This window comes from Thermobia domestica, chromosome 7 (assembly GCF_964235325.1).
Source record: "Thermobia domestica chromosome 7, izTheDome1.hap1.1, whole genome shotgun sequence".
Lineage (NCBI taxonomy): Eukaryota > Metazoa > Arthropoda > Insecta > Zygentoma > Lepismatidae > Thermobia > Thermobia domestica.
Genome location: NC_137460.1, coordinates 234,688,588 through 234,712,202, shown reverse-complemented (window position 1 = coordinate 234,712,202; position 23,615 = coordinate 234,688,588). Strand labels below are relative to the sequence as shown.

The 23,615-nt window shown below is 36.9% G+C and overlaps 1 protein-coding gene across 2 annotated transcripts in view; it reads right to left on the bottom strand.

Annotated features, from left to right (window-relative positions):
- LOC145690750 (uncharacterized) overlaps positions 1 to 23,119 on the bottom strand; it is a 36,652-nt gene extending 13,533 nt beyond the window's left edge. The window contains exons 1-4 of one of the 2 annotated variants that reach the window (XM_081765966.1): positions 22,998 to 23,119; positions 12,501 to 12,643; positions 11,131 to 11,305; positions 4,335 to 4,396 (exon numbers count right to left, since the gene is read on the bottom strand). In XM_081765966.1, coding sequence (XP_081622092.1) covers positions 4,335 to 4,396; positions 11,131 to 11,305; positions 12,501 to 12,629 — 366 coding nt within the window. In that variant the 5' untranslated portion in view covers positions 12,630 to 12,643; positions 22,998 to 23,119. Of the gene's footprint in view, positions 1 to 4,334; positions 4,397 to 11,130; positions 11,306 to 12,500; positions 12,644 to 20,322; positions 20,627 to 22,997 lie in introns of those variants that run through there. The other variant, XM_081765967.1, reaches the window with a different exon arrangement.
- Positions 23,120 to 23,615: the final 496 nt, after the last annotated feature.

The window sequence follows — 23,615 nt, the reverse complement described above, 5'->3', positions numbered from 1 at the left end:
AACGTTGTGCCATTAAATTTTGTGGAAAGCTTGGTGAATCCCCAACTATGAGTTACGGAAAGTTTCAAAGGGCTTATGGAGAACATTCCCTATCCAGGGCACAAGTTTTCAGATGGCAAAAGTTCTTTTTCAGAAGGCCGAGAACAAGTGGAAGACAAATCCCGTGCAAGAAGACTTTCGATCTCAAAAATGTATGACAATGTGGAAAGAGTGCAGTCTTTTGTGAGGTCAGATCATCGATTGACGGTGAGAATGATCAGTCGTGAGTTAAATTTGATCGTGTTTACTATTCATTTAGTTTAGAATCTGGACATGAGAAAAAAATGCGCCAATATGCAGGCACGTAGCCAGGATTTCGTAAAAGGGGAGGATAGGTCCGTGACATAAAATACTGTGGTCACCACACCAGAGGCTCGACCATTCTAAACTATTTTAGTGGCAACATACAATGATTCGTTTAGCCAGTGTTTCGTAATGGGGGGAGGCATGACATGAAATATTGTGGTTATTACACCAGCAGCTCGACCAATCTAAACTGGCAACATATATTAGTTTGTGAGGACAATAACATGAGGATATGTTAGTAAGTATTTTAATGACAAACTACGAAGAAATCTCGAGTAAAAAATTAAAAAAAAAGAAGTGAAAAAGATTTTACAATATTTATGTTCCTTTCTTTATTCATTCAAATATTAGAATTTTCCTTTCATTATGACCTCAACTATTATATAAAGTACATATCCACTATTATAAAAAGTACATATCCAATAATGTCTTGTAAAATATTTTACAATATCTGCGTTCCTTTCTCTGTTGAATCAAATGTTAAGAGAGCTTTCTTTCCACATTTTTTTTTGTTATTCCGTCAACTACTGTCTTAAAGGAGCAGTAGAAAACTGTTTCTGAAATAACATGTTTGATACTGCAGAGAAGGGATGACAAAAAATTATGATAAAAAATGTCCACACTATTACAGAACGGCACTATGCTTTCGAAAGCTTGAAATTTCCCTGAGTACTAGCAGAAGTTCTGAGAAGTCCGTAACTTTTCTAGAAATTTAGAATTCCTTGATTTTTCCAGGATATCCCGCTCATTCGCAATCATATATTGCAAGTAATACAAATCTTCTCATAAGAAAGAGTAACCAAAACCTTGCTCTAGCTTTTTATTTTTAATGCTGATTCTTCTTATCGTTTCTTTTCGTTTCTTCCTTATTTTTTTTTTCATTTCTGGCTTCGAAGGGGGGCAGAGGGCCTTGGCTACGTGCCTGGTATGGTTCGAAAGAACCTGAAGATTGAGCAGAATCCCAATCAGAAAGATGCGTGTTTTGATCCTAGGAGCAGGATTCTTCAGTCGCGTTATCACAGGTGATGGATGAATGATGGACTTCCGAGTACGATGCCCGAGACAAAACTCCAAAGTCCGAGGTTGGACGCTGCAAACTCTTCCCGTCCTAGGAAAACGAGAATGAGAAAATCGAAAATCAAATTGATGCTCATTTGTTTTATTTTTTGAACAGTTGGGGATTGTTCTCAAGAAATTTGTGCTATCATAACGAACTCTGAATCAAAGTTTTTTTTTTATTATCGGAAAACCTTAAAAAACTCAGGAAAAGGATGGCATGTGTGGAACCAGGCATGCCCGCACTTCAATGCTGCACCATGTCTCTCCGTTGTCTTCAACAAATTTTGAAAGGGCACCATTTTGGTACTTTGGATAATATCCAGAATAGCGCAACCAATGAGCGTAAAGGTATTCCAGCACTGCTGTGAAAAATGGAAACAACGACCCCCTTTCTATGTAGCTGCCCAAGGGGACTATTTTCAAGGGGATAATTTTCATTTGTAAAAATAATAGAAATCTTCGTTAACAGAAAATCAATCTCGATACTTTTCTAACACATCTCGTAGGAGGATGACAAAACATTATATGCACATATGTGCAGGCAAGTATATTACAATATTATAAATTAAATTTAAAATACTTTCAGTTTACTAGTGGAAACGAAATATGCACTGCCAAATAAAGGTTTTTAAAAGCCATTATCAGGAATATGCATGAGCTAATATAATCTAAGGTTTTTGAAAGAAGTAGATTACAAACTACACTAAAGAACAATGGATAAGAGAGACCGTTACTGAAGCTGCTTTTAAAAAGTTATAACAATATATTCTAATACCAAGGATTATTATCCAAAGGTAAGACCACATCGATCAATCGATAGACCTCATACAGCTTAACAAAATAACATGTTGAATGCTAAATTCTGATGCGTAGTTTCCGAGAAAATCAACGAAAACGAACTTGTTGGTGCTTAAAAGTATGTCGTTCGTTGCTAATAATAATTCATATTCTGCTCCAACACACTGTTTACCTACTGTATATATATAACTATCAGATCTATCTTCTCTTAACAGTGACACTCGTATTCCTAACAGTCACGAATATACTACTTGTAACTGATACTCGTTTGTCTAATGACAACTCAAAAGCATAATAATAGTTAGATTACCAGATATCCCCAGGTTTCAATGTAAGCCTATTATCTTGGTAATGTAACGGTAAGTACTCTTCCCGCATTCACGAAACAAATCTGGTACCCGTATACAGGGGCGTCATTTCAGACTTCGCTTGGGGGGGGGGCAAGAGCACTTCTGACATAAGATTTTCACGTTTTGTACTAGTATATTAGTAGACAATCGACTAAAGTATATTAATTCCTCAAATTCTTGGGGGGGGGGCAATTGCCCCCTCCTGCCCCCCTAAATGACGCCCCTGCCCGTATACTAGAATACTTTTCTATTTGCACCTCATATCTATTCTTAAGAGCCTGACATACTAAAAATAATACAAAATTTGCAATTTTCTTTTCCTTGTTTGTCATAACTGAAAGAAGGTAATGAAACGCAACTTGCTACAATCATAGATAATGTCATTCTACAGCAGAAAATATAAATCTGAAGAATTTTCAGTGTTGACATCCATAGAAATTACAGTGTTGCCAGAGTAACATTTCCTCCAAAATCTAATTTAAGGCAGCGACTAGAGGAACGAACTCAACTACATTTGATTATGTATCATGCTGTCTTGGAATCCTTTGATCTAGTTTTCAAATAATAGTTGTATTTAGTTTGTAATAAACAAAATAGTTTTAACATACAGTTATTAAAATTAAATAATAATGTTAATTAAAGAGTAGTTCACAGGGTACCAAAACAACATGATAAGTAATCAAATGCAGTTGAGTTCGTTCCTCTAGTCACTGCCTTAACTTAGATTTTGAGGGAGATGTTATTCTGGCAACACTGTAATTTGTATAGATGGCAACACTGAAAGTTCTTCAGATTCATATTTTCTGTTGTAGAATAACTTTATCTATGGTTGTAGTAATTTACATTTCATTATCTCCTGTCAGTCATGAAAAACAAGGAAGAGAAAAATGGTAAATTTTGTATTATTTTTAGTGTCTAGCTGCGTCCGTTTGTTGGAGGCACTGAATCTCCTCGAAGTCATTCTTACTCACTGCAGCCGAGACAACAACAGCCGTGTGGACTGGACCATGTCATGCACCATGCGAGCACAATTTACAAAAGACTAGCTCAGGAGAGTAATGCTCCTAGAAGTAGGAACGAAAAACACAGTTCTGATTGGTTGGCGTTATCCATTTCTTGCCACATTGCATTCAAATAGCAGAAATCAAACAATTGTTATGGTCGGTCCTCGTGGTTGAGTGGTATATCAAAAAAAAAAAAAAAAAAAAAAGTGGTCTAGCGCTATATGCTAGTAACAAAAATCTCCTTTGGCGTGTTCAAACCCGGCCCGAGTATTTTTTTTTAAACATTTTTATAACTCTTTTTAAATTAAAATAATATGAAAATAATACTCAAAAAAATAATTTACTTACTTTTGTGCAGATAAGTAGTAGTAGGAAAGGGTTAGAAGCCCCGCAGAACTCGTTTTGTTCCCCTTCTACTCCATGATATAAATTTTGTGACCAACTTAAAACAACTGGTTAGGATAGCGCGTAAAACAGCTGGCTAGAGTAGCGCGCGAAAACAACGTAATTTCGGGAGCATTACTCTCCCGAGCGGGTCGTATTTACAATGACTGATTCAAATTGTTGCCCCTAATGAATGGACGCAGCTAGACAGTTAAAACGGATGCATTATTTCACCCATAGATGGCACTATGTCATGAACGGTTTTCTACCAGTAGCGCGATTTTCCAGTATCAAGCCGAAACTTTTCGAAATACTCTCGTACACGTAGTTATTGAGTTCTTAGCTTTCAGTAAAGATTTATTGTGGCTATTTGAATGAAGAAGTGTTTACTTACTAGTTGTAGGTTGTCTTCCGCTTGATGCGTGGCGTCAATGGAATGTCTTTGAGACAAATTACCTGTTGAATATGATACCATATTATATTGATAAAATTTCTTACATATTCCCTGTAAGTGTTATTGATTTTTATGTATGAGGTGTTGTCAGCTTGATTCAAATGTTAAACATTTTAAAAGATAAAAAACAAATGAATATAGTTCTAAACAAAAAGTGATATTTTTCATGTGAAGGAAAACAATGTATTAGCCAAATTTCTCCCTTTGATATACAATACATCAGCGTACGCACCAGCACACACAACGAAGTTCCAATCCAAGCAGAGCAAACCAGCCGCGCTGCAAGTTAACTTTACACGAACAACTACATAGACCGAAATGTTGATTTTCAAGACATCACTGCTAAGTAACGAATAACATCAACAACGCCAAGTTATATACAGTTACTAGTAACGATATGTTGTAGAAAAGTACCAAGTCTTAAGTGTAAGGGACCATAGGATTGACATATGAACAAACTCAAACCACGTTTTTTCGAAGCTGACTGACTGACTGATGTAAGTGTTCGGTAAGTTCCCAACTAACTAGAAATACCAAATTTCGCGTTTTTGTAGGGATAACACATACATCTCCAGAAAATTCCAAGATTTCGGGTACAATTACTAGGGGGAAAGGGGGACAAACAGCGTCATCAACCCCGAGACTATCCCTTGAATAGTTTATTAAAATGATAATTTTCAACAAGACACTGCTTGCTAAGTAGTAATGTCAGCAATGCCAAATTACAAGCAGTTACTAGCAAACAGATTCCGCAACTAAAGGGATTCCAAATATTAATTTAAAAAAATACTGAAAACATTATTAAACCCCGGTATTAAATGTACTAGAAGTTCTTGTATACGAAGTGAAAACACCAAGTGTCAAAAAGAAAGCCAAATTTCAAATCTTCAAAAAATAAAGTTATGTTATCAATACGGCCAAATTGTTCAGCCAAGGTAAGCAATCATATCAATTCTGCCAAGTTATTGAAATAAATTTGCTTTAAGGTGCCTAGTAGGTGATAGGTCGAAGACGCAGTTCTGCTGTAGCTAGTTGGCCAAGTTCTTCAAATAGTTTCAGTGAGGAAATTTATTTCAAGAAATTGTCAGGATCGATATCATAACTTACCCTTGGTTGAACAATTTGGCTCGTAATAACATCACTTTATTTTTGTTTATATTTGGAACTTGCCTTTCTTTTCGACAGAAGTGTTTTGGGATAGTACATGTGCTCCGTAAGTGGTACAGAAGATGTTCGAAATTATGACCAATAGCTTCATTGCACAATATTGTTTGTATCGTACTTGGAAAGAACGATCATTAATGGTTTACTGTATTTTCTGTGAGTATACTGCTCTGTCTTGACTATACCACCCTGTCTGGATTCCTGATTCTTTAGTGCACTACCGGATTCCATGATAGAAAACTGCTGAATTGAACCTAAGAAGGCTCTTCTGAATAAAATCCAGAGTACAACAAGACAGAGGATTAGTTTTGGTAGAACCTCTATCGGACGTTTTTGTGATCCTTAAGTGAAAAATGTTCTCTAACATCTACCAGAAGGAGAAGTGGTGGGCCCGGTATGGATTGGAGAAGAGGTATGTACTGAAAATCTCACCGAGTATGATATGACTTTCACCTTAGACCATTAAATAAATTTATTATCTAAAGAGGAAATACATCTGTACTTGAAGAGAATAAACTTAGAGATGTTCTTTTAATTCTATCAAATATTATTTCAATATGGCATCTCTAATTTCTTACTACTCTCACGTAAGTCTTGTTACGGTCCAAAATAAAAATGAAAAACTGAAATCTTTCAGTTTTACGTCCCATGGTTATGTCGGCAAGGCTAAAGGAGACGGTGACAAGGGCGCCCATGTTGTGGTTTTCAAGGGGAGGCAAATATAAGCAAGGTTTCAAATATAGTTTCAAATTTTGCTATAACTAATGTAAAAATTCTATTGGGCTTTCGATATTCCCAAGTACGATTTCCTCTTAGGAGGGCGAGCGTCCCACCTTGCACCCCTGATGGGCGGCCTTTGGACGGTGATGATGAGAAATGAATGGAATGGTGGAATGAATAAAATGGGAGGAAACGGGAGAACCCCGAGAAAACCCACGCACACGGTGTTTGTCCAGTACAAAGTTCACTTGGAGCGAGCTGGGATCGAACCAAGAAACAAATCTGAAATAAGTAATGTACAGTTGACCCAATATAGATACTGTAATCGACCTTTAGATAGCTACCAACATTTTTTGCTTTCGTTCTTGATATATAGGAAAACAAATCTCTTAATAGCATCACCATACTACTGCACATTGCCACTAAAAATTTGGTCTAAGCACATGACAAGCAAATTAACAATAAGCATTCACAAAGTTATTTAAGAAAAAAACATAAATGTTTATTTTACTTTCTTTTAATTATTGTTTACATATATTCTAAAAATAATTAAACAATCATTTCAATTATTATTATTTGTTACAATGGAAACTATATAAATGTTAAATGTGTTATGAGAGCCTACACCAGGCCTGCCCATGAATTGGCTCCCGGAGCCGAAGCGTGAGCGACAACGAGTGGAGATAAGAACAGGTGAGCACAGGTGTTGGTAGCTCCGCCCCTTCCACTGCATCCGATAAGTGTTGCCAACCACACATGACGGTAAAAAACCTACGGCCAAGCCTGGTCACAAATTTGCACGATGTTGAAGCATTGAGCAGACGCAAGCGTGAAATGTGCAGGTGTGCTCTCCCCCTCCCCATTTCGAAAGCAGTGACGCGAAAACACTGCAGAAAATAAAATTGGTACGTTTTTTGATCTAGGAAGACGCATGATAGTGGTTACAGTTAGCGTTGAAGTAACTAACAAATGAAAAAGAAAGAAAGAAAGAAAGAAACTAATATTAAACATGTCAGCTTACAGACGTAAAAACGACTGCAAAAATCGGAAACGAATTGTTTCAGGCCTTTTTTTAGCTTGCTTACACAATTCGTGACATTGCATTACATTAGCACTCGGTCTGTAACTTGTCACTCGCTTCACGTTTGCTAAGTTGTGAACGCCTTTCGTTGCTAGATTGATAGCAGAACGACGGGAGGTTGAAAATAATAATAATAATAATAATAATAATAATAATAATAATAATAATAATAATAATAATAATAATAATAATAATAATAATAATAATAATAATAATAATAATAATGCGTATTATTATTATTATTATTATTATTATTAATAGTAGTAGTAGTAGTAGTAGTAGTAGTAGTAGTAGTAGTAGTAGTAGTAGTAGTATTCGGACCAAAGACGGATGAAAATGGGGATTTGAGGAAATTCATAACGAGGAATTGCATAGTTTATACCGCTCACTTAACATTGTTAGGGTCATTAAGTGTAGAAGGCTCAGGTGGCCATTCCGTGTAGCCAGAATGGAAGAAATTAGAAACGCTTTCATAATTTTAACTGAAAACCCAATTGGAAGAAGACCACTAGGAAGACCTAGACGTAGATGGGAAGACAATATTAAGATGGATCTTGCAGAAATAAGAGTACAGAGTAGAAACTGGATCCAGTTGGTTAAGGACAGAAGTTAGTGGAAATATGTTGTAACCGCCGCATTGAACCTTCGGGTTCCATAGGCCATAGAGTTAGTTAGATATTATTATCTAAAAGAAATGTTCAAATGTTGTTAAGAGACAATTACACAGAAGAACTGAGTTCCGACCAAACACTAATTTGCCGGAAGGAAATTCCAGTGCAGTTCAGCCCACTTTAAGCGTTATCCGTGCAATCCACGTTTGATGTTCAAGACATTGGGAATAATTGTTCGTATCATTCAGTTGGAAAGTTCCCTTCCAAGTTTACGCTGTTACAGTAGGCCTACAACATCGTGACTTTCAAAACCAGTCAGTAACTATCGAAGAAAGACAAGCATGTAGCTTCAGTCGTTGATATGATTTAACATTCTTTTTCACTTTTAACAAGCCACCGGCAAGCAACCAGCCAGGGACAATATATTTTTCCTTATTAAAAAGACACTCCTTGTTAAAAAAAAAAAAAAAAAAAAAAAAAACTAATGGTACCCACTAATGGTCACTCTTAAAAATGGAAAATCTCTTTGGCTCTCTTAATATTTTGTTTGATTCTTTGCGATCAAAGTAACATTAAAAGTGGAAAAAATGAAATGAAATCTTTGGGTTTTACGTCCCACGGTTATACCGGTTAGGCTAAAGGAGACGGTGATGATGAGTAATGAATGAAATGATAGAATGAAGAAATTGGGAGGAAATGGGAAAACCCCGAGAAAACCCACGCATACGGTGTTTGTCCACCGCAAAGTTCACTTGGCGGGGGCTGGGATCGAACCCGGGACCCCAAGCACCAGATGTGAACGTTCTACCACTGAGCCACCCCGGCCCCACTTTAAAAGTGGAGTAAGAAATACTATTCTTCCTATTGATAGTGTAATAGTGGCTTCTAATCTCCACAACCAACCCCTTGCTAAGCCTATTCGTACACACATACATGCATGAGCTAATTTTCTGGAGATAATACTTAGATAATTACAAACAAGTGCTACAGTATTTTTTTTTCGTATCAACAGATTATCTCTTTTCCTAAAAAGCGAAACAACATACCCACACTCGGATTAAGAACTTGATAATATATATATATATATATATATATATATATATATATATTGAAAACTGGTTTTCCATTGGGCAAACTGGCAAATTTTTATAAATGTAAGCGATGGTTTGGTTCCACCACATCCTTCTTTAACAAAAGGAAAGAAAAAAGAAGAAAAGGAACGTACATAGTTTATCATTTGATTGCTGTTACCAGTTTGTGTTGTCTATAGTTAACGGTTACCACATTGTAAAAAACACTATACACTAAATGGCAATCAGTTATCATACATACTTTTTTTTTTATTTGGTAAGCTAGTGATTACCGCCAAGGTTGACAACACTTCCGCTCCTCTAAGGACAAAACCCGAAGATTCACGAAGCACCAACAACGGTATTTGCTCGTAGAATGCTCGTGAGCGTTCACGAGGAGATTTTCCACTATCTGCTCGCCGTGGCCAGGGCTGGCCTACACCATTGATTTTAATTTCGATATCAATTTGGGGAAAATGAGTTTTAGGAACTGAACTAAGTCATTGCAGGTGAAAAACTATGGATAAATCCACAATTTCCTTCAGCAGTCGTTCATTATGAACATTTAACACAAGATAATAGAATCGGAATATAGGTTGGTATCCTTTTCATAGAAAAGAAATTTCCTTTGCTACTGACAGTTGAAAATTTAAGAGAACAATAAGATTTTTTTCTTTCAAATAATTCTTTACAGAAACTTATTACTACATATCAGAGACCTTACAGAAAGTATAGCTAGGTTTATATTTAGAGAGTTTACGCCCCTGGAAGAAATAAAATTTTGAGCCCCTCTTTATTTGTTCCTATTCAATATAGGTCTAAACTAGTGTTGTGAAGGCCTGAAAAGAAACTGGAAATTTTTGTTAAAACCAGTTTTTTACGTTTTTGCCTCGAGCTTGAAAAAAAACGAAAAGTTTGGTAAAAATTGAACTTTCCAAATGTTTTACTACATGATGATTTTAGAATGAAAACTATTGAAAAAACGGAAAGTTTGGGAAAATTCAAATTTTTGAATATTTTACTTTATTATGCTTTTAGAATGAAAACTATTTTACATTTACTAGTTTACAGTTAAGATCATTGAGTACTTGTATTTTTTTATTTTATTTTATTTTATTTTATTATTATTTTTTTTTGTATTAGGATAGGAAAATTTTGTGTCAACAAATATATATGCATCACTCATCCGAAGTTAGCACCATGATAGAATGGAGTTATAGCTACAAAAGAAACTAAAATATAATCCTAGTTGCATTAATTAATATACACGCATTTAAATTACCTTAGGCAATCTTATGAAGTTCCTGCTTGATGGCAGGAAAGTCTTAAAATAACGGGGCCAGAATCATTTTAGATAATATGTTAAAATCATATATATATCTTCCTTGTGCTGTGTAAAATTTCCGTAATTTTGAACCCATTAGAAACATTTGTTCGAAAATGTTGAGTGAAGACCTACAATTTTCATATTGACGTCTGTGTGTTTGTATGTATGTACATTCAGAGAATACACGTCGTCAACGATACACGTCGTTGTATTTCGTCAACGATAAATCAAGTAAAAGATTACATATATATACACGGGGCCCTTCACAACTTTCTATTCGGTTCAATTTCATGAAGTGCCTGATATTCAACATGCAAACAGTACAAGCTACGGTAAAACTTACTACTCCAATGAATTTCCGAGAAAATCGTACATGAATTTGATGTATCACCTGCACTTATTCCCATTTGAAAAACCAAAAGTTGAATCCAAGATGCTGGCCGGGGTGGGTAACACGTGTCAGAGAAGCAGTACTTGATCCAATTTGTTTTGCATATGCTCACATTCATGTCCAGTTACATCTAAAGAAACTAAAAGCAATTTCGTGTCCGAGAGTTATAGTAGTGAATGATTGAATTCCGGATATATGAAGGCCCATACGTATGCAAATTACTGGTATGGGCTGCTGAAATTAGTACATTACACATTGGACCGCGGAGAAATTTGCATTTGAATCAATTTCACACGAATCTCGAGGAGACACTTCGCGAATGTACCTTGTCAGTGTATCGAAGATTTGAAAGAGAATTCTAGTAAATCTTACCATTGGTTAGCGTTTCCTTTTGTGGGCTGTGGGATGAGTGACTGTCCGTGGACGACCGCCGCTTGACAGAACTCCTGATTTCTGGTAAATACTGCTTTACTAATTCAATGCCACCTCGATGATAGAAATAATGCAGAATTTCCCACGTGGACTCTTGAGACTTTGAGATTCCCTCCTAGAAGATAAATCAATAGTCAAAAGTGTTTTTTTTTTTAAATCACAATTTATGGTACTAATATGTTCTTGAATACTTAAAGAAGCTACACGGTGGGCAACAGGACATTTTAATATAATAGGTGAACATGGAAATAGGAAGTTAATTACACTAATCTTCTTGCTGACACCAATTAGGTGAAGAAGAGGAGCAAATAGGAAGTATTTCAGGATTTGGAATCTTCACGCTGATATATTTACTGGTACAGCCTCCCTTACACGAATTGTTTAGTAACTTCAAATGTCTTCAAAAATACGTTTATATCATTCGTGCGATATTTAAAAGTACCGCTTTAATTAGTCATTTTTGGTGAGAGTTTACCTATTATTTTTGTGCGTGAACTTGTCCCAACCCACATCGGCATTAATTTTAAAACATATGCCAAAAAATAGTGACCATTTTGTGCTGACGACCTATAATGTTCAAAAAATGTGTTGTTACACAAACGGGAAAGAAAAAAGATCCTGGGTGGAACTAGGTTCACGCTACCGGCACCCACTCAACTGATTACGAAACGCACACATACACACACACAAAATGTAATAACACCTGGCATACAGTCCAGACCTGGCACCAAGCGATTTTGATATATTTGAACCATTGAAGAAAGGAATCAGGGGAAGAAGATTTGAAACCGATGCAGAAGTCATTGATGCGGCCCAAAATTGGTTTCAGGTGCAACCGGAAAACTTATTTTTTTTTTTCGACAGAATCAAAAAACTTGTGAAATGTTGGGAAAAGTGCGTTGAAGTGCAGGGACATTATGTAGAAAAATAATGTATGTTTCAGTTTTCTATCATTAAAATAAATGTACCTTTTATCAGGTCCCTTTACTTTTTGACTTCTCCTCGTAACAACATGATTAAATCCTAGCTTAAAATGTTGTGCTTTGAAGAAGATTGTCAGAATACCGGTACCGGTACTTTATCTGAGTTTATAAGATGTATCGATCGCTATTAGAATTTGTAACAATCATAGGTGATGATGTCTTCACTCTCGGGCTATCAAGTTGGTTAGAAAGTGAGCGATCGATATAAGGACCGGTGCTAACTCAAAATTAGAAATTTTGACATACGACTATGATTCCATTCTTGGGCAACTGTGATTATAAATGTTGTAGTTGATCTTCACCCTAATCCTAATCGCTGAGACATACCTTTGCCATAAACTCTTCAAATTCTGGCTCCGAAATTCTCAATTCTCCATTCGAGTCTCTTCTAATGTGAGTGGTGTGCGTATATGAATATGGCTCCCCAATGTGAACCGTCTCGTTAACTTGTCCCATTGGTTACTTACACACTGCAATAAGAGAACAAAAACATAATTAATACTTACATTAAATTGTTAATTGTTACAGCTAGGAAGTAAATACGAGGGTGATTCAGAAAGTAATGCCTCCAAGCGCACTACTTGGCTAATAGTACAGCAAACACCTCTGAACTGTTTATCATTAACGCACTAAAGTTTAAGCTATAGAATGTGACTTGTTTCATCTTCCTGTCTTTTCTCGTTCCATAGTAATGGAGCAATTCATGATATCTAGTGGTGACGTCCGATTGAAACAGCGTTCTGTCATTCGATTTCTGACTGCGGAAGGTTGTGCGCTCAGGCAACATTCGTCGCCGGCGATGAGTCGTGGATACACCATTACGGCCCGGAAACGAAGCGTCAGTCAATGAAGTACTGCCACGCGTCCTCTCCTCCGCCCAAAAATTCGAAGTTGTCCCACCTATTGGCAAAGTGTTGTTGACATTACGCCTCATCCTGCCTATAGACCGGATCTTGCGCCCTGCGACTTTGGGTTCTTCCCTAAATTTAAGGATCATCTTCAGGACCAACGCGGAGGTGGAAGCAGGAGTTCAGTAATGGTGTTGCCAGCAGCCACCACAATTCTCGCCGACGGCATGAAAAACTTTGTTTCGCGTTGGCGCAAGTGTGTTGCTTGTAATGGTGACTATGTTGAAAAATGATGCCACCATTTGTATCTGACATTGCGAGCTTTCCACTGACACCTGTACCGGTGCTATCTGTTAAGCACAAATAAAGGTATTACTTTGGAGGAATTACTTTCTGAATCACCCTCGTACCATAGAGTATAGATATTATAGTTGGTTCTTAGTCACGAATCTAGAGTAGTTGACGCTGAATTAAGTGGACATTAAGAGTTTATTAGTGCTGAATAATTTTCAAACTTTATTTGTTACATATTTCTTTTAATTCAATGTGTTATAATGAGTATATTCGCGGCACCGTTAAGAAAGGAAAAAAAATAATAGATACAATCGGTCAGGGGCACACCCACGAGTGTCCAATGGTTCCAGATCCCTTCCGACCCCCCCCCCCCAAAAAAAAACTCCGTAACTCACCATACATTTGTACACTTTCTCAATAAAACTATATTTGTTTAACAGGAAAATGATTGATGTAAAATGAAAGTTTGATCTTACACTTCATATATATAATTCTCTCATTTTTTCTGAAAATATAGGTGGAAGTATTTTACAGTTACTTATCGTCTTTTCGGATGCAGAATTCAGTAGAAACAAACGTAGTGCCTTGTAATATTGGACCCTTCCAAAGAGAAAGATTTACGTGCGCGCGCCTGCAATCTGTTAATTTAGTGTAATTTGGTATATATACAGTTCATAAATAACTTTCCTTTCAGCAAAATAAATAATAGCGATTGCTATTGGCAACAAACGACATATTTTTGGCGCCCCAAAAGTTAGATGTCTTCCATTTTCTCAAAAACTACGCATGAGAATTTACCCACAAAGATGTCATTTTGTTCAGCTGAATCTTATCTATCCGTTGATACATGCAGTGGCGTCTCGTGACACAATGTTTTGGTAGTACACAGCTGTTAATAAAAATGTATTTTCTAATGTTTCACGACTTGAGTCTCATGAGCAACACAATCGCCTTCGGTGGGAGTGGTGCCAGGTTCGTTCCCCGGTGAGGATTCTTGGTCGAGAAAGTCTAAAAGCTTTTCGAGAATCTAGAGGAAAGAAGAGAGAAAATTCTTCGAGATTCCAAACGGGATAACGCTTCTACAAAATTTACAAGATGAGACGAGAAAACATTATTCCTTATTTCGTCTCGTCTCGTGGGCGACAGTAACTCTAAGTAGGTAGGTAAATGAGAATTTTCGATTTGATGTCTAAGATTTAAGGCGAAGTTCCTTTCTTAACGCTGCCGTGTCGTGACAAAACGCTGTAACTTTGGCGAAGAAGTTTTGCGAAAATGAGCCTTAAAGTTTTCATCCGAAAATGTGATCTGTATCGTGTAGAAATAGTGTATCTTGACTTCGGAAACACGTGGTTACATGTAATGTTACGTAAATTCATGTTGTGTGATTAAATTTGGTGAAAATTGATTGGTTGACCATTATTGCCTAGTTACACTGGTTCTACACGATACAGATCACATTTTCGGATGAAAGCTTTAAGGCTCATTTTCGCAAAACTTCTTCGCCAAAGTTACAGCGTTTTGTTACGACACGGCAGACGGTTGTTGTTTCATTTGAGAAATGGTCGATTAATATAGATTTCATCACTTTCTATTCTTGGTTTCGAGCTTAACATTAAAGAATGAAATATAAAAATAAAGCGTACTGCTTAATAGTGTTTCTACGCGCGATTTGCAACGGAAACCTTATTTACTTATTTATTAAAAACAAGTAACAGTGTCATGTGCACTCGACGTGGAAAAGTTTAGTGGTTATGTGGCGCGGTGGTAAAGCGTTCACCTCTGGTGCTTGGGGTCCCGACTTCGATCCCAACCCCCGCCAAGTGAACTTTGTGTTGCACAAACACCGTGTGCGTGGGTTTTCTCGGTGTTTCCTCCCACTTTCTTCATTCCACCATTTCATTCATTACTCATCATCACCGTTTCCTTTAGACTAACCGGCATAACCATGGGACGTAAAACGCGAAGATTTAAAAGTGTTTTCAAATTCGTCTTTGCATAGATGAAAACTATCAAATACCGTCCTGTTACCACTTTATATGAAAATCCCAGACTGCCACAATTGATTTAATTACAACACAAGCATTTCAGTACTATCTAGTCGTTTTACTTCCTGTATGCTCATAAGAGTATCAGGAAAGTACACAGTAGCGACTCCTGAGGAAGTCACATAAAAAATGAGATGATTTGCCCGGGGGACACTTTAAATAAACAGGGATGAAAATAGCAGGCCTATACTGTTAAAATACCGTAACCCAGGTAGCGTCCGATTTTGAGAAATACTTCTCGTTAAATCATCACTGGCTACAAGGTAAAGAAAGGAAGTTTCATACAGCTTCAGAAAACTGTACACAAATATTCGTGTATGACATGAGTTTTCTTCCGTTGCTTGTAGCGATACAATTTAATTTTTTTATCGGTATGATTTCCCTCATGAACCGCCATTGAATTTACTCCAAATTAGTCTTACGTATACTCTGAGGTATTACTCTGAACATAAGCCACTCTTATTCTTGGAGACATTCTCACCTCTAAATCTAGACGCGCCTTTTATTCGGATTGTGATACACAGTAGCGTATTTAGGATTTTGTTTCGGGGGGGGGGGGGCTATGCCCAACACGGGGAAGCAGGAGAAGCAATTGACTACCTGGATTTGAGAATTCAATATGTTTTACCGGTAATCGATTGTCTACTAATATACTAAGAAAAAGCATGAAACTCGTATGTTGGTGGAGGATCTTACCACCCACCACCCATGGAAAACCTGAAATGACGCTCCTGCAAACACACGTTCAATATCTGTAACATCATTTCAACCATGATTTCAACTTAACTGATTTCATTTTGAAAAAATAAAATGGAAATATTCAGTTTTATCTGTGTACGTTTTTACCCGAAAGAAAATGTTGAGACAAGTTGAAGCTAAAATATACTGACTGCAGTTTTAATGGCAAGAATTGCCAACTGGTGAATATTATATACGTAGAAATTTAGCAGTGAATCTATCCTTTTATTCTATTCATAGTACAAAAGGAAGCATCCTCTTGGCCTACCTAATTTCCCGGTCTACTTATTCCCGCCTCTTGATTTTATTTAATTCAAGCATTTACCTTTCTTTATAACTAAACGATGTAAATATTCCTTTGCTGTAATAACTAAAATCCCGTTATGTTGATATGGAAAAACAGTTTCGCTTATCAGCTCCTCTTAGTTCTGGTGTTACTGACCACGGCCGACTTGAATCACAACTAACAACGGTCGAAAGTATGATAGAAGAAACGAAAGAGAGTTACAATTAAGGAAAAAAAAAAAAAAAAACAAGAGTTGAATGGACGAAAGAAAGGGGAAAAATTACACTTCTTACATTGAATGAAATTTGACAAATACAGTATTATTTATGTAGAAAGAGCATAAGAAAATGGAAAGTCAATGAAGTTCTTAGAAATGGTAATGAAGATTATTGTTGTACGTGGAATGAGATAAAATAACAAATTCATTTCCGGAGCTTGATCCCGATAGCCCTCTCAATATGCCACTGGTGATACCATATAAACATTAACACAATTCTGGACCCGTCTATTTCATTCGTTAAAAAAGAAAAAAGCACATCTAGGTATTTTACCTCGGACTTTCAATGCGTTGCAACACTTGCAACTATGTATGCTTGGTAACAGGGATGCATGTAGGAATTTATTCCGAGAAGTCCAAAGCCTTTTGCGGGGGAAGGGGGTGGGGGGTCAAATTCAATATAAGCATAAATTATTTTAAAATTTGCTAAATTATAACTGCGTAACTTGAAACATCATCGCCCCCCCCCGCAACCCTTCGTTATGCGCCACTACTTTATATTTTGCGCCCTACTTTCTATATATATATTTTGCGCTCCTCCCGGCGCGGGTTTGGGGGGGTGCTATTTACGCCTATGATTATCTCTGAAATTAGACTAAATTTTCAGAAAAGTCGGGGATTTCGGGGGTGTCCGGTCTCCCAGGACTCACCCCGTTGCCGGCCGAAGGATAAAACGGACCAGGGCCTGCATTAAGTGCTCTGAGTGGGCCCTGGACCTCAAGCCAGCACAAATGGGTGGAAACTGGCAATGATACGCAACTGAGAACACTAAGGCATCAAAGCAAAAGTAACAGGAAACGCTTATATAGAAGCATAAGAAAATTAAAACTTTGAAAATGTGAAAATTTAGATAAAAGTAAGTGTAATGTGTGTTTTTTTTAGTGTAAGTATTAGTTAGTGAAGGTTAGTGATTTCATCAGAAGCAGTCAGTGTCAAGGTCTGTAGTGAGTGTAGTGTAGTGTTGATGTAGGATAGTAAAAAGAGGTAAAATATGCAGGTGAAAAGCCAGTGTAAACAGTGCAAATGTGAAATAGAACACATAGAAGAGAAATGCAGGCAGAAACCAGAGAAACCAAACATTCAAAGTGAAAACCTGAAGAAAAGAAGGAAGAAGATGAGCAAAAGGTAAACACCAAAACACAAAACATACGACACAAAATAACACACACGCAACAGACTGAATAAAACAAAAACACACAAAATCTCACAAGACTAGAAATGAGAGTAGAGTTAAGCAAATATTAAGTTTAGTTATTTTTGTTTCTTTTTTTTGTTAGTTTTTTTATCTTTTATTTTTTTGTTCAATCCCTGGTTTTGGTTTCACTTCCTTTCTCCCTTCCCTTTCCTTCTTCAAAATTATGAAATAAATAAACCCAAAAGAGAAATCATTCGCAATGATGATACTTCGCTGGTTTTGAATGCTCAAGGCACCGGCTGACAGTAACGCGGCTGAGCGAATGAAAAAAAAAAAAAAAAAAAAAAAACCTCAGCCCGTGCATACGTCCCTGCTTGGCAGGCCCGTATCCAGGGGAAGGGGGGTCTAGGGGGGCCGGCCTCCCCTAAATTTTTCCTGGCCCCCTAAAAGTTTTACAGTAGGCTTGCAAAAGAACTATAATATGGTGATGAACTATCATATGGTTGGATCGGGCCCCCCTAACTTCAGCCGGCCCTCCCTAAGTTTTTGGGCTGGCTACGGGCCTGCTGCTTGGTAAAGATTCCGCTGAAAGCAACAAGTAAAGTTAATATAGTAAAATGGTATCTCGTCTTATCATTTATGTAAATTTACCTACAGTTTTTTTTATATATTGTATATTCGTTATTGGGGTCTCTTCTGTTCGGTAATGTAGTCATGTATTTCGCAACCTAACTGTATATACCAATGACAATGACGTACGCAAGAGTTGGTCCAAGTTTTACCATTCTCCTTGAACAAGATAAAGGTTACGTACCCATCTTTCCAAGAGCATGGGCGGATCTCCCAAAATTTATCATTCTTCAACCGGAAATTTAGCATTCTTATCCCAAACTCAATTTATCATTCTTCTGCCCCAAATGTACTGTACATTCTTCCCCAAATTTACCATTGTCCAGTCTGATTATACGTTTTCAATGAAAAACTATTTTCCTACAAACATTGATGATTTCAGATTTCTTCCGGGAAAAATTCCAATATGCTGCACTGAGAAAAAAAGGACTAGGATTTCCGTGTGGATACATCGTATTTACGCGGGTGCGCTCCTTAAGTAATGTAATTTCATGTATAAAGTACAGCAGGTCGGAACACCATGCCAAGTTGGAGTTCGGCGTCGAACTAGATTCGCTGTATGATTGGATAATTTCATTCTCATGATTAATTTCGTGTTAAAAACTATTACTCTCGTAAGGTAGGGAATCACAGATTTAGAAAGAACCAAGAGGGGACACTCGTAGGAAGGTAGTAACAACATTATATACCTAAGTTATCACCATCGGAATGGGTATGGCGTTAATTCTAGATTTGAAATGGTGGTCCCACAATACAAAATTTTCGCTGGACGGTGGTGTAGATCGTACTACGGATGAAACAACATTACTTAATGTGGTGACGCGCGTAACCTAGTAAAAACAGCATTTACATGCCGACTGGATTATGCATTTTTCTCCGTGTGCAGTGGAAAGTAGTGTTTCGTAAATACTGAAAATTTACATTGCGGGCAATAGGAGATATAGTTCCGGGAAAAAAATTTCTAGCTCTGGGAGGAAATTCTCTCCGGGCCACTCCTGAAATCATCACTATCCCGAAATATTCTCATGGATGCAACTTATGCCCAAAAAAATCGCATGTGGGCACCTCTACACCATATATGAAACAACGGTGTCATTCGAGGAGGGCAGGGAGAATAATTGCTTATCTCCCTGAGTTTGAAATGAAATATTTCACTTCAACGTCTCACAATTATGCCCTTTAGGCTAAGAGAGACGGATGGTTAAGGGAAGTGAATGACGATGGAATAATTGGTGGAATCAGGAAGTGGGAGGAAACGGGAGTACCCCAAGAAATTAGACGGACACGATTCCCCCTGAATTTGAGAAATGTTTTTTTTTTTAAAAATAAATTGTATACTAAAATACTAACAAAACACATGAAACTCCCATCGCAGTGGACACTCTTGCCCCCCCCCCCCTTAGCAAAACCTGAAATTATGCTACTGATATGAAATCATATGAATTTGTCATCTTGCAGACATTCTGTATACTAGAGACCTGCACGGGCCGAATTTTTCGGCCCGAGCCCAATCCAGCCCGGGCCCGAAACGTTTTGGAGATTTTCGGCCCGAGCCCGCCCCGGCCCGATAATTTTTTAAAATTCTTGGCCCAAGCCCGGCTCGGGCCCGATAAATTTTAAAAGTTACATTTTGTAACATTTTTCACGGGTACACTTCTTCAACGTTTGCCTTTATTCTAATTATCGTTTAACGAAAGTCAATAATTATTATAGAATTGAAATTAATCGGCCCCAGCCCGGCCCGGCCCAAAGAAATAACAGAGTCTTGGCCCGGCCCACGCAGGTCTCTAATGTATACGCTAAGCAATAATAATACGAGTAGTAGTAATTAATGAACCAGAGAAATGTGTAGGTAATTTATATACACACAATATTTTGTGAGTCACAGCAACTTACCTCCTGTTTGCACTGATGTGGTCGAGCGGTCTAAAATATTACGCTACCGATCGCAAGACTTGTTTGTCGTGGGTTCGAATTCTGCTCTGGGCATAGTCTTGTTTCACTATTAATTTCATTAAGTGATCATTCATCTGTAAACACCTGTTTTCGCCTAAAGAACACAACCTTGGGACGTAAAACAACAAATATGCAATAAATTAGAGCAGAGCTTGCCTCTATAATTCTTGAACTTTATGCTAAGCACATTTAACGGTGAACAGACAATTCACCGGGATGAAGCTAAAGCTAAAACTGCTCCTTTTATCTTGTTTTCAAAGGACAGCCGAAACAAGTGTCCAAGTAGATCAAGGTCAAACTGTTGTTATCTGGGTTTGTCATCTAAACATACTCCACAACCACAGTATCAAGTGACACTGACTTCCCCCTATAACAAACAAATTTGTAGGGGAATATAAGTTTTAAAGGGGAACAAATGTAACATTTATTTCAAAAGAAAATTAACCCTCTTCATTATTAAGGTGAATTTAAAGCCAACAGATAGCAGCACTTATTAGATTCCCATGTATTTTGAAGGGCGTGATAATATTCACAATAATTGAATCAACTTCAAGAATTGAACATTCAAACTTTATTGAAAGGTAAGTAGAAAGGCAATTACAGAATAATTTGTCCATTTATTGGTTATTTTGTTTTATTCATTATTGAGAGTTTTATTCTTGGAAGCATGCTTCTGAAGGGTGAAATTAAGTGTTCGGTGCAATGACGAAAGCTAATAACCAATAAGTGGACAGATTATTCTCTAATTGACTTTCAACTTGTCTTTCAATAAAGTTTGGATGTTCAATGCTTGAAATTGATTCAATTATTATGAACACTATCGCTTTCTACAAAATACATGGGAAACATGCAGAGATGGCGTAGGTCAATGAAAACTTGACATATGGCCCACTGATCCACCACTCACAGTGATACATGATCCACTGAATCCACGACCTACCGCGACCCAACAAAGCCCCTAGTCATCAACTCTGACCCATGACCCACGCCCTCCTCTCCACTGAATAAAGAGTTTTCACTTGTGATAAAACAAGGTTGTGAAATTATCACTAATCAGAGTTTTAATTTTTTTTTTTTTTGGTCAATCGCTTAAGTTCCTCTATTAGAATGCCGGTGGATCTGACCTTTACGATATAAAATGGTAAAGTGTTTGTCATGGGCCACATTACGATCAATTTCAATTTACGAAACTATCATGTATAATTAAGGAGTTCGGAGGAAAATAATGATAACCCTCATTTTAAAACTAAGTGAGTTAGTTACAGAAAAAAACAATGTTAACACTTATGCGAGCTTAATTGTCGAAAGAGTTCAAGTTTGAAACAACAACATATTTAGTGTGCTATTTTTTCTATCTTGAATTTTTTCCGCAACTCAGCTCACATGAGAGTTATTATTGTTTTTCTGTAACCAACTTACGCAGTTTTAAAATGAAGGTTATTATTGTTTTCCCCTGAACTCTTCAATTGTTTCCTTGCTGAATTGCAGATGCTTTGCAGTGGAAAATAGGATGAAATTTGAAAGTCTCAAATCAAGCTAAAGTAAGTTAACGTATAATAATAATAATAATAATAATAATAATAATAATAATAATAATAATAATAATAATAATAATAATAATAATAATAATAATAAAATAAAATAAAAAATAAAAAATACTATAAAATTCGAGTCTGTCAGAAAGCCAAGTAGTAAGTCCTAATGTTATTATTTTCAGTAAGAAATATGACTATCCAAAAGTGCCTGGAGTTCTTTTTTCAATTAGATATACTCATCTCAGGCAAGTAAAGAGAAACAAATGAAAAAGAAAGAGAAATGAAGGCCTTCAATGAAGTAAAACGTAGACAAATTCACAAGTGTTCAGAAGATGCTGTCTACAATGCACTGAGCAGAGTGGGTCGGTGGGTCACGTCCAATTGATCCACAACCCACTCACAAATCTTGACCTATTCGACTCACTCCATCTCTGAAGGGATACATGTTCCGTTTGCTAGTTACAGTCGATCGTTTTCATCTTAACGTTTTCCACTGCAGTTGTTATCAACAATGTCGATATATTCCAAGCCCTCCTCCCTGGTCTAGCGGCATGAAATGAAATCCATTGGAGAGGGGATCAAGTCACTCCATGGAGAGAAAAGTCCCGACCGGGGCGAATTAAATCTACAAGTGCCACAGTGTACACATCATCTTGAGACGCTTAATTGAGGGCAGGAAACCGCTTGTAGCTATCTATTAACGCTTTTACTCTGTAGCAATCAACGTTGAAACCAAATTCCTTTATTTTTGTCACTTCCGGTTTAAGCAGAGGTTTAACAGAAAAGATGGTACGATTTCTTAGAACGCCCGAACCAAAACGTTAATATTTAACTTCTTCGAATACAAATCGGAATATACAGTTTCTTGTATTTCAATGAACCGTCAATTCATTGACGAACACTAGGTAACTAACTCAACATGGCGCAGACGAAACGCAGTATAAGAAACAATTTACTAACGGATTGTGTCTTCGATAGGAGTACGTTTACTCGGAAGAAGTTTCAGGATATTTACATTTCAGGGGGCGCGAACTCAAGGTATAAACAATAGTGTAGAAAAAGAAAACTAATATGGCTTACCTTCACTTTAGACTAATCCTTATTTCCCCACTGTTTTAATGACTTATAAGATGCACTCCTTACAGCTGAATGATGTCATCTATCAATCACGAAAACAAGTGGAAAAGAAGAGCCTATCTTCCTTTGTAAGACGATAAGATATATCGTTATATTTACAGAAAAGGTTTTATCAGTTTAAAAGATAACTCACATATGCATATAACATGAAAAAATACAGGTCACTAATAAAAATAAAATTATGTGGTAGAGAGTTTCTGTGACAAATTAGAAAAAAAAAAACAACTAATAACTCAATAGTAGAATTATGCATCATAAACCAAATTTCATTTTTGCTTATTCTTCAGCGAAACACAGGGATACAATAAGGGACAACTACATGATTAAAAATTTATCCCTCCAAATTATACCTCTCAAAAAAAGTGGAAACAACGACACATGTTCCTCTCTATCTGACTCAACGGCATTGCCATCTGCTGAATAAATAGCAAATTTCCGGTACTATTTTTCTCTTCGGTTACACAAGTGATTAATGACACACGAATGATTTTTTTTTTTTTTAAATTTAACATCCCACGAATATGCACAGATTATAAGAGAGACAGTGATAATGAGATGGAT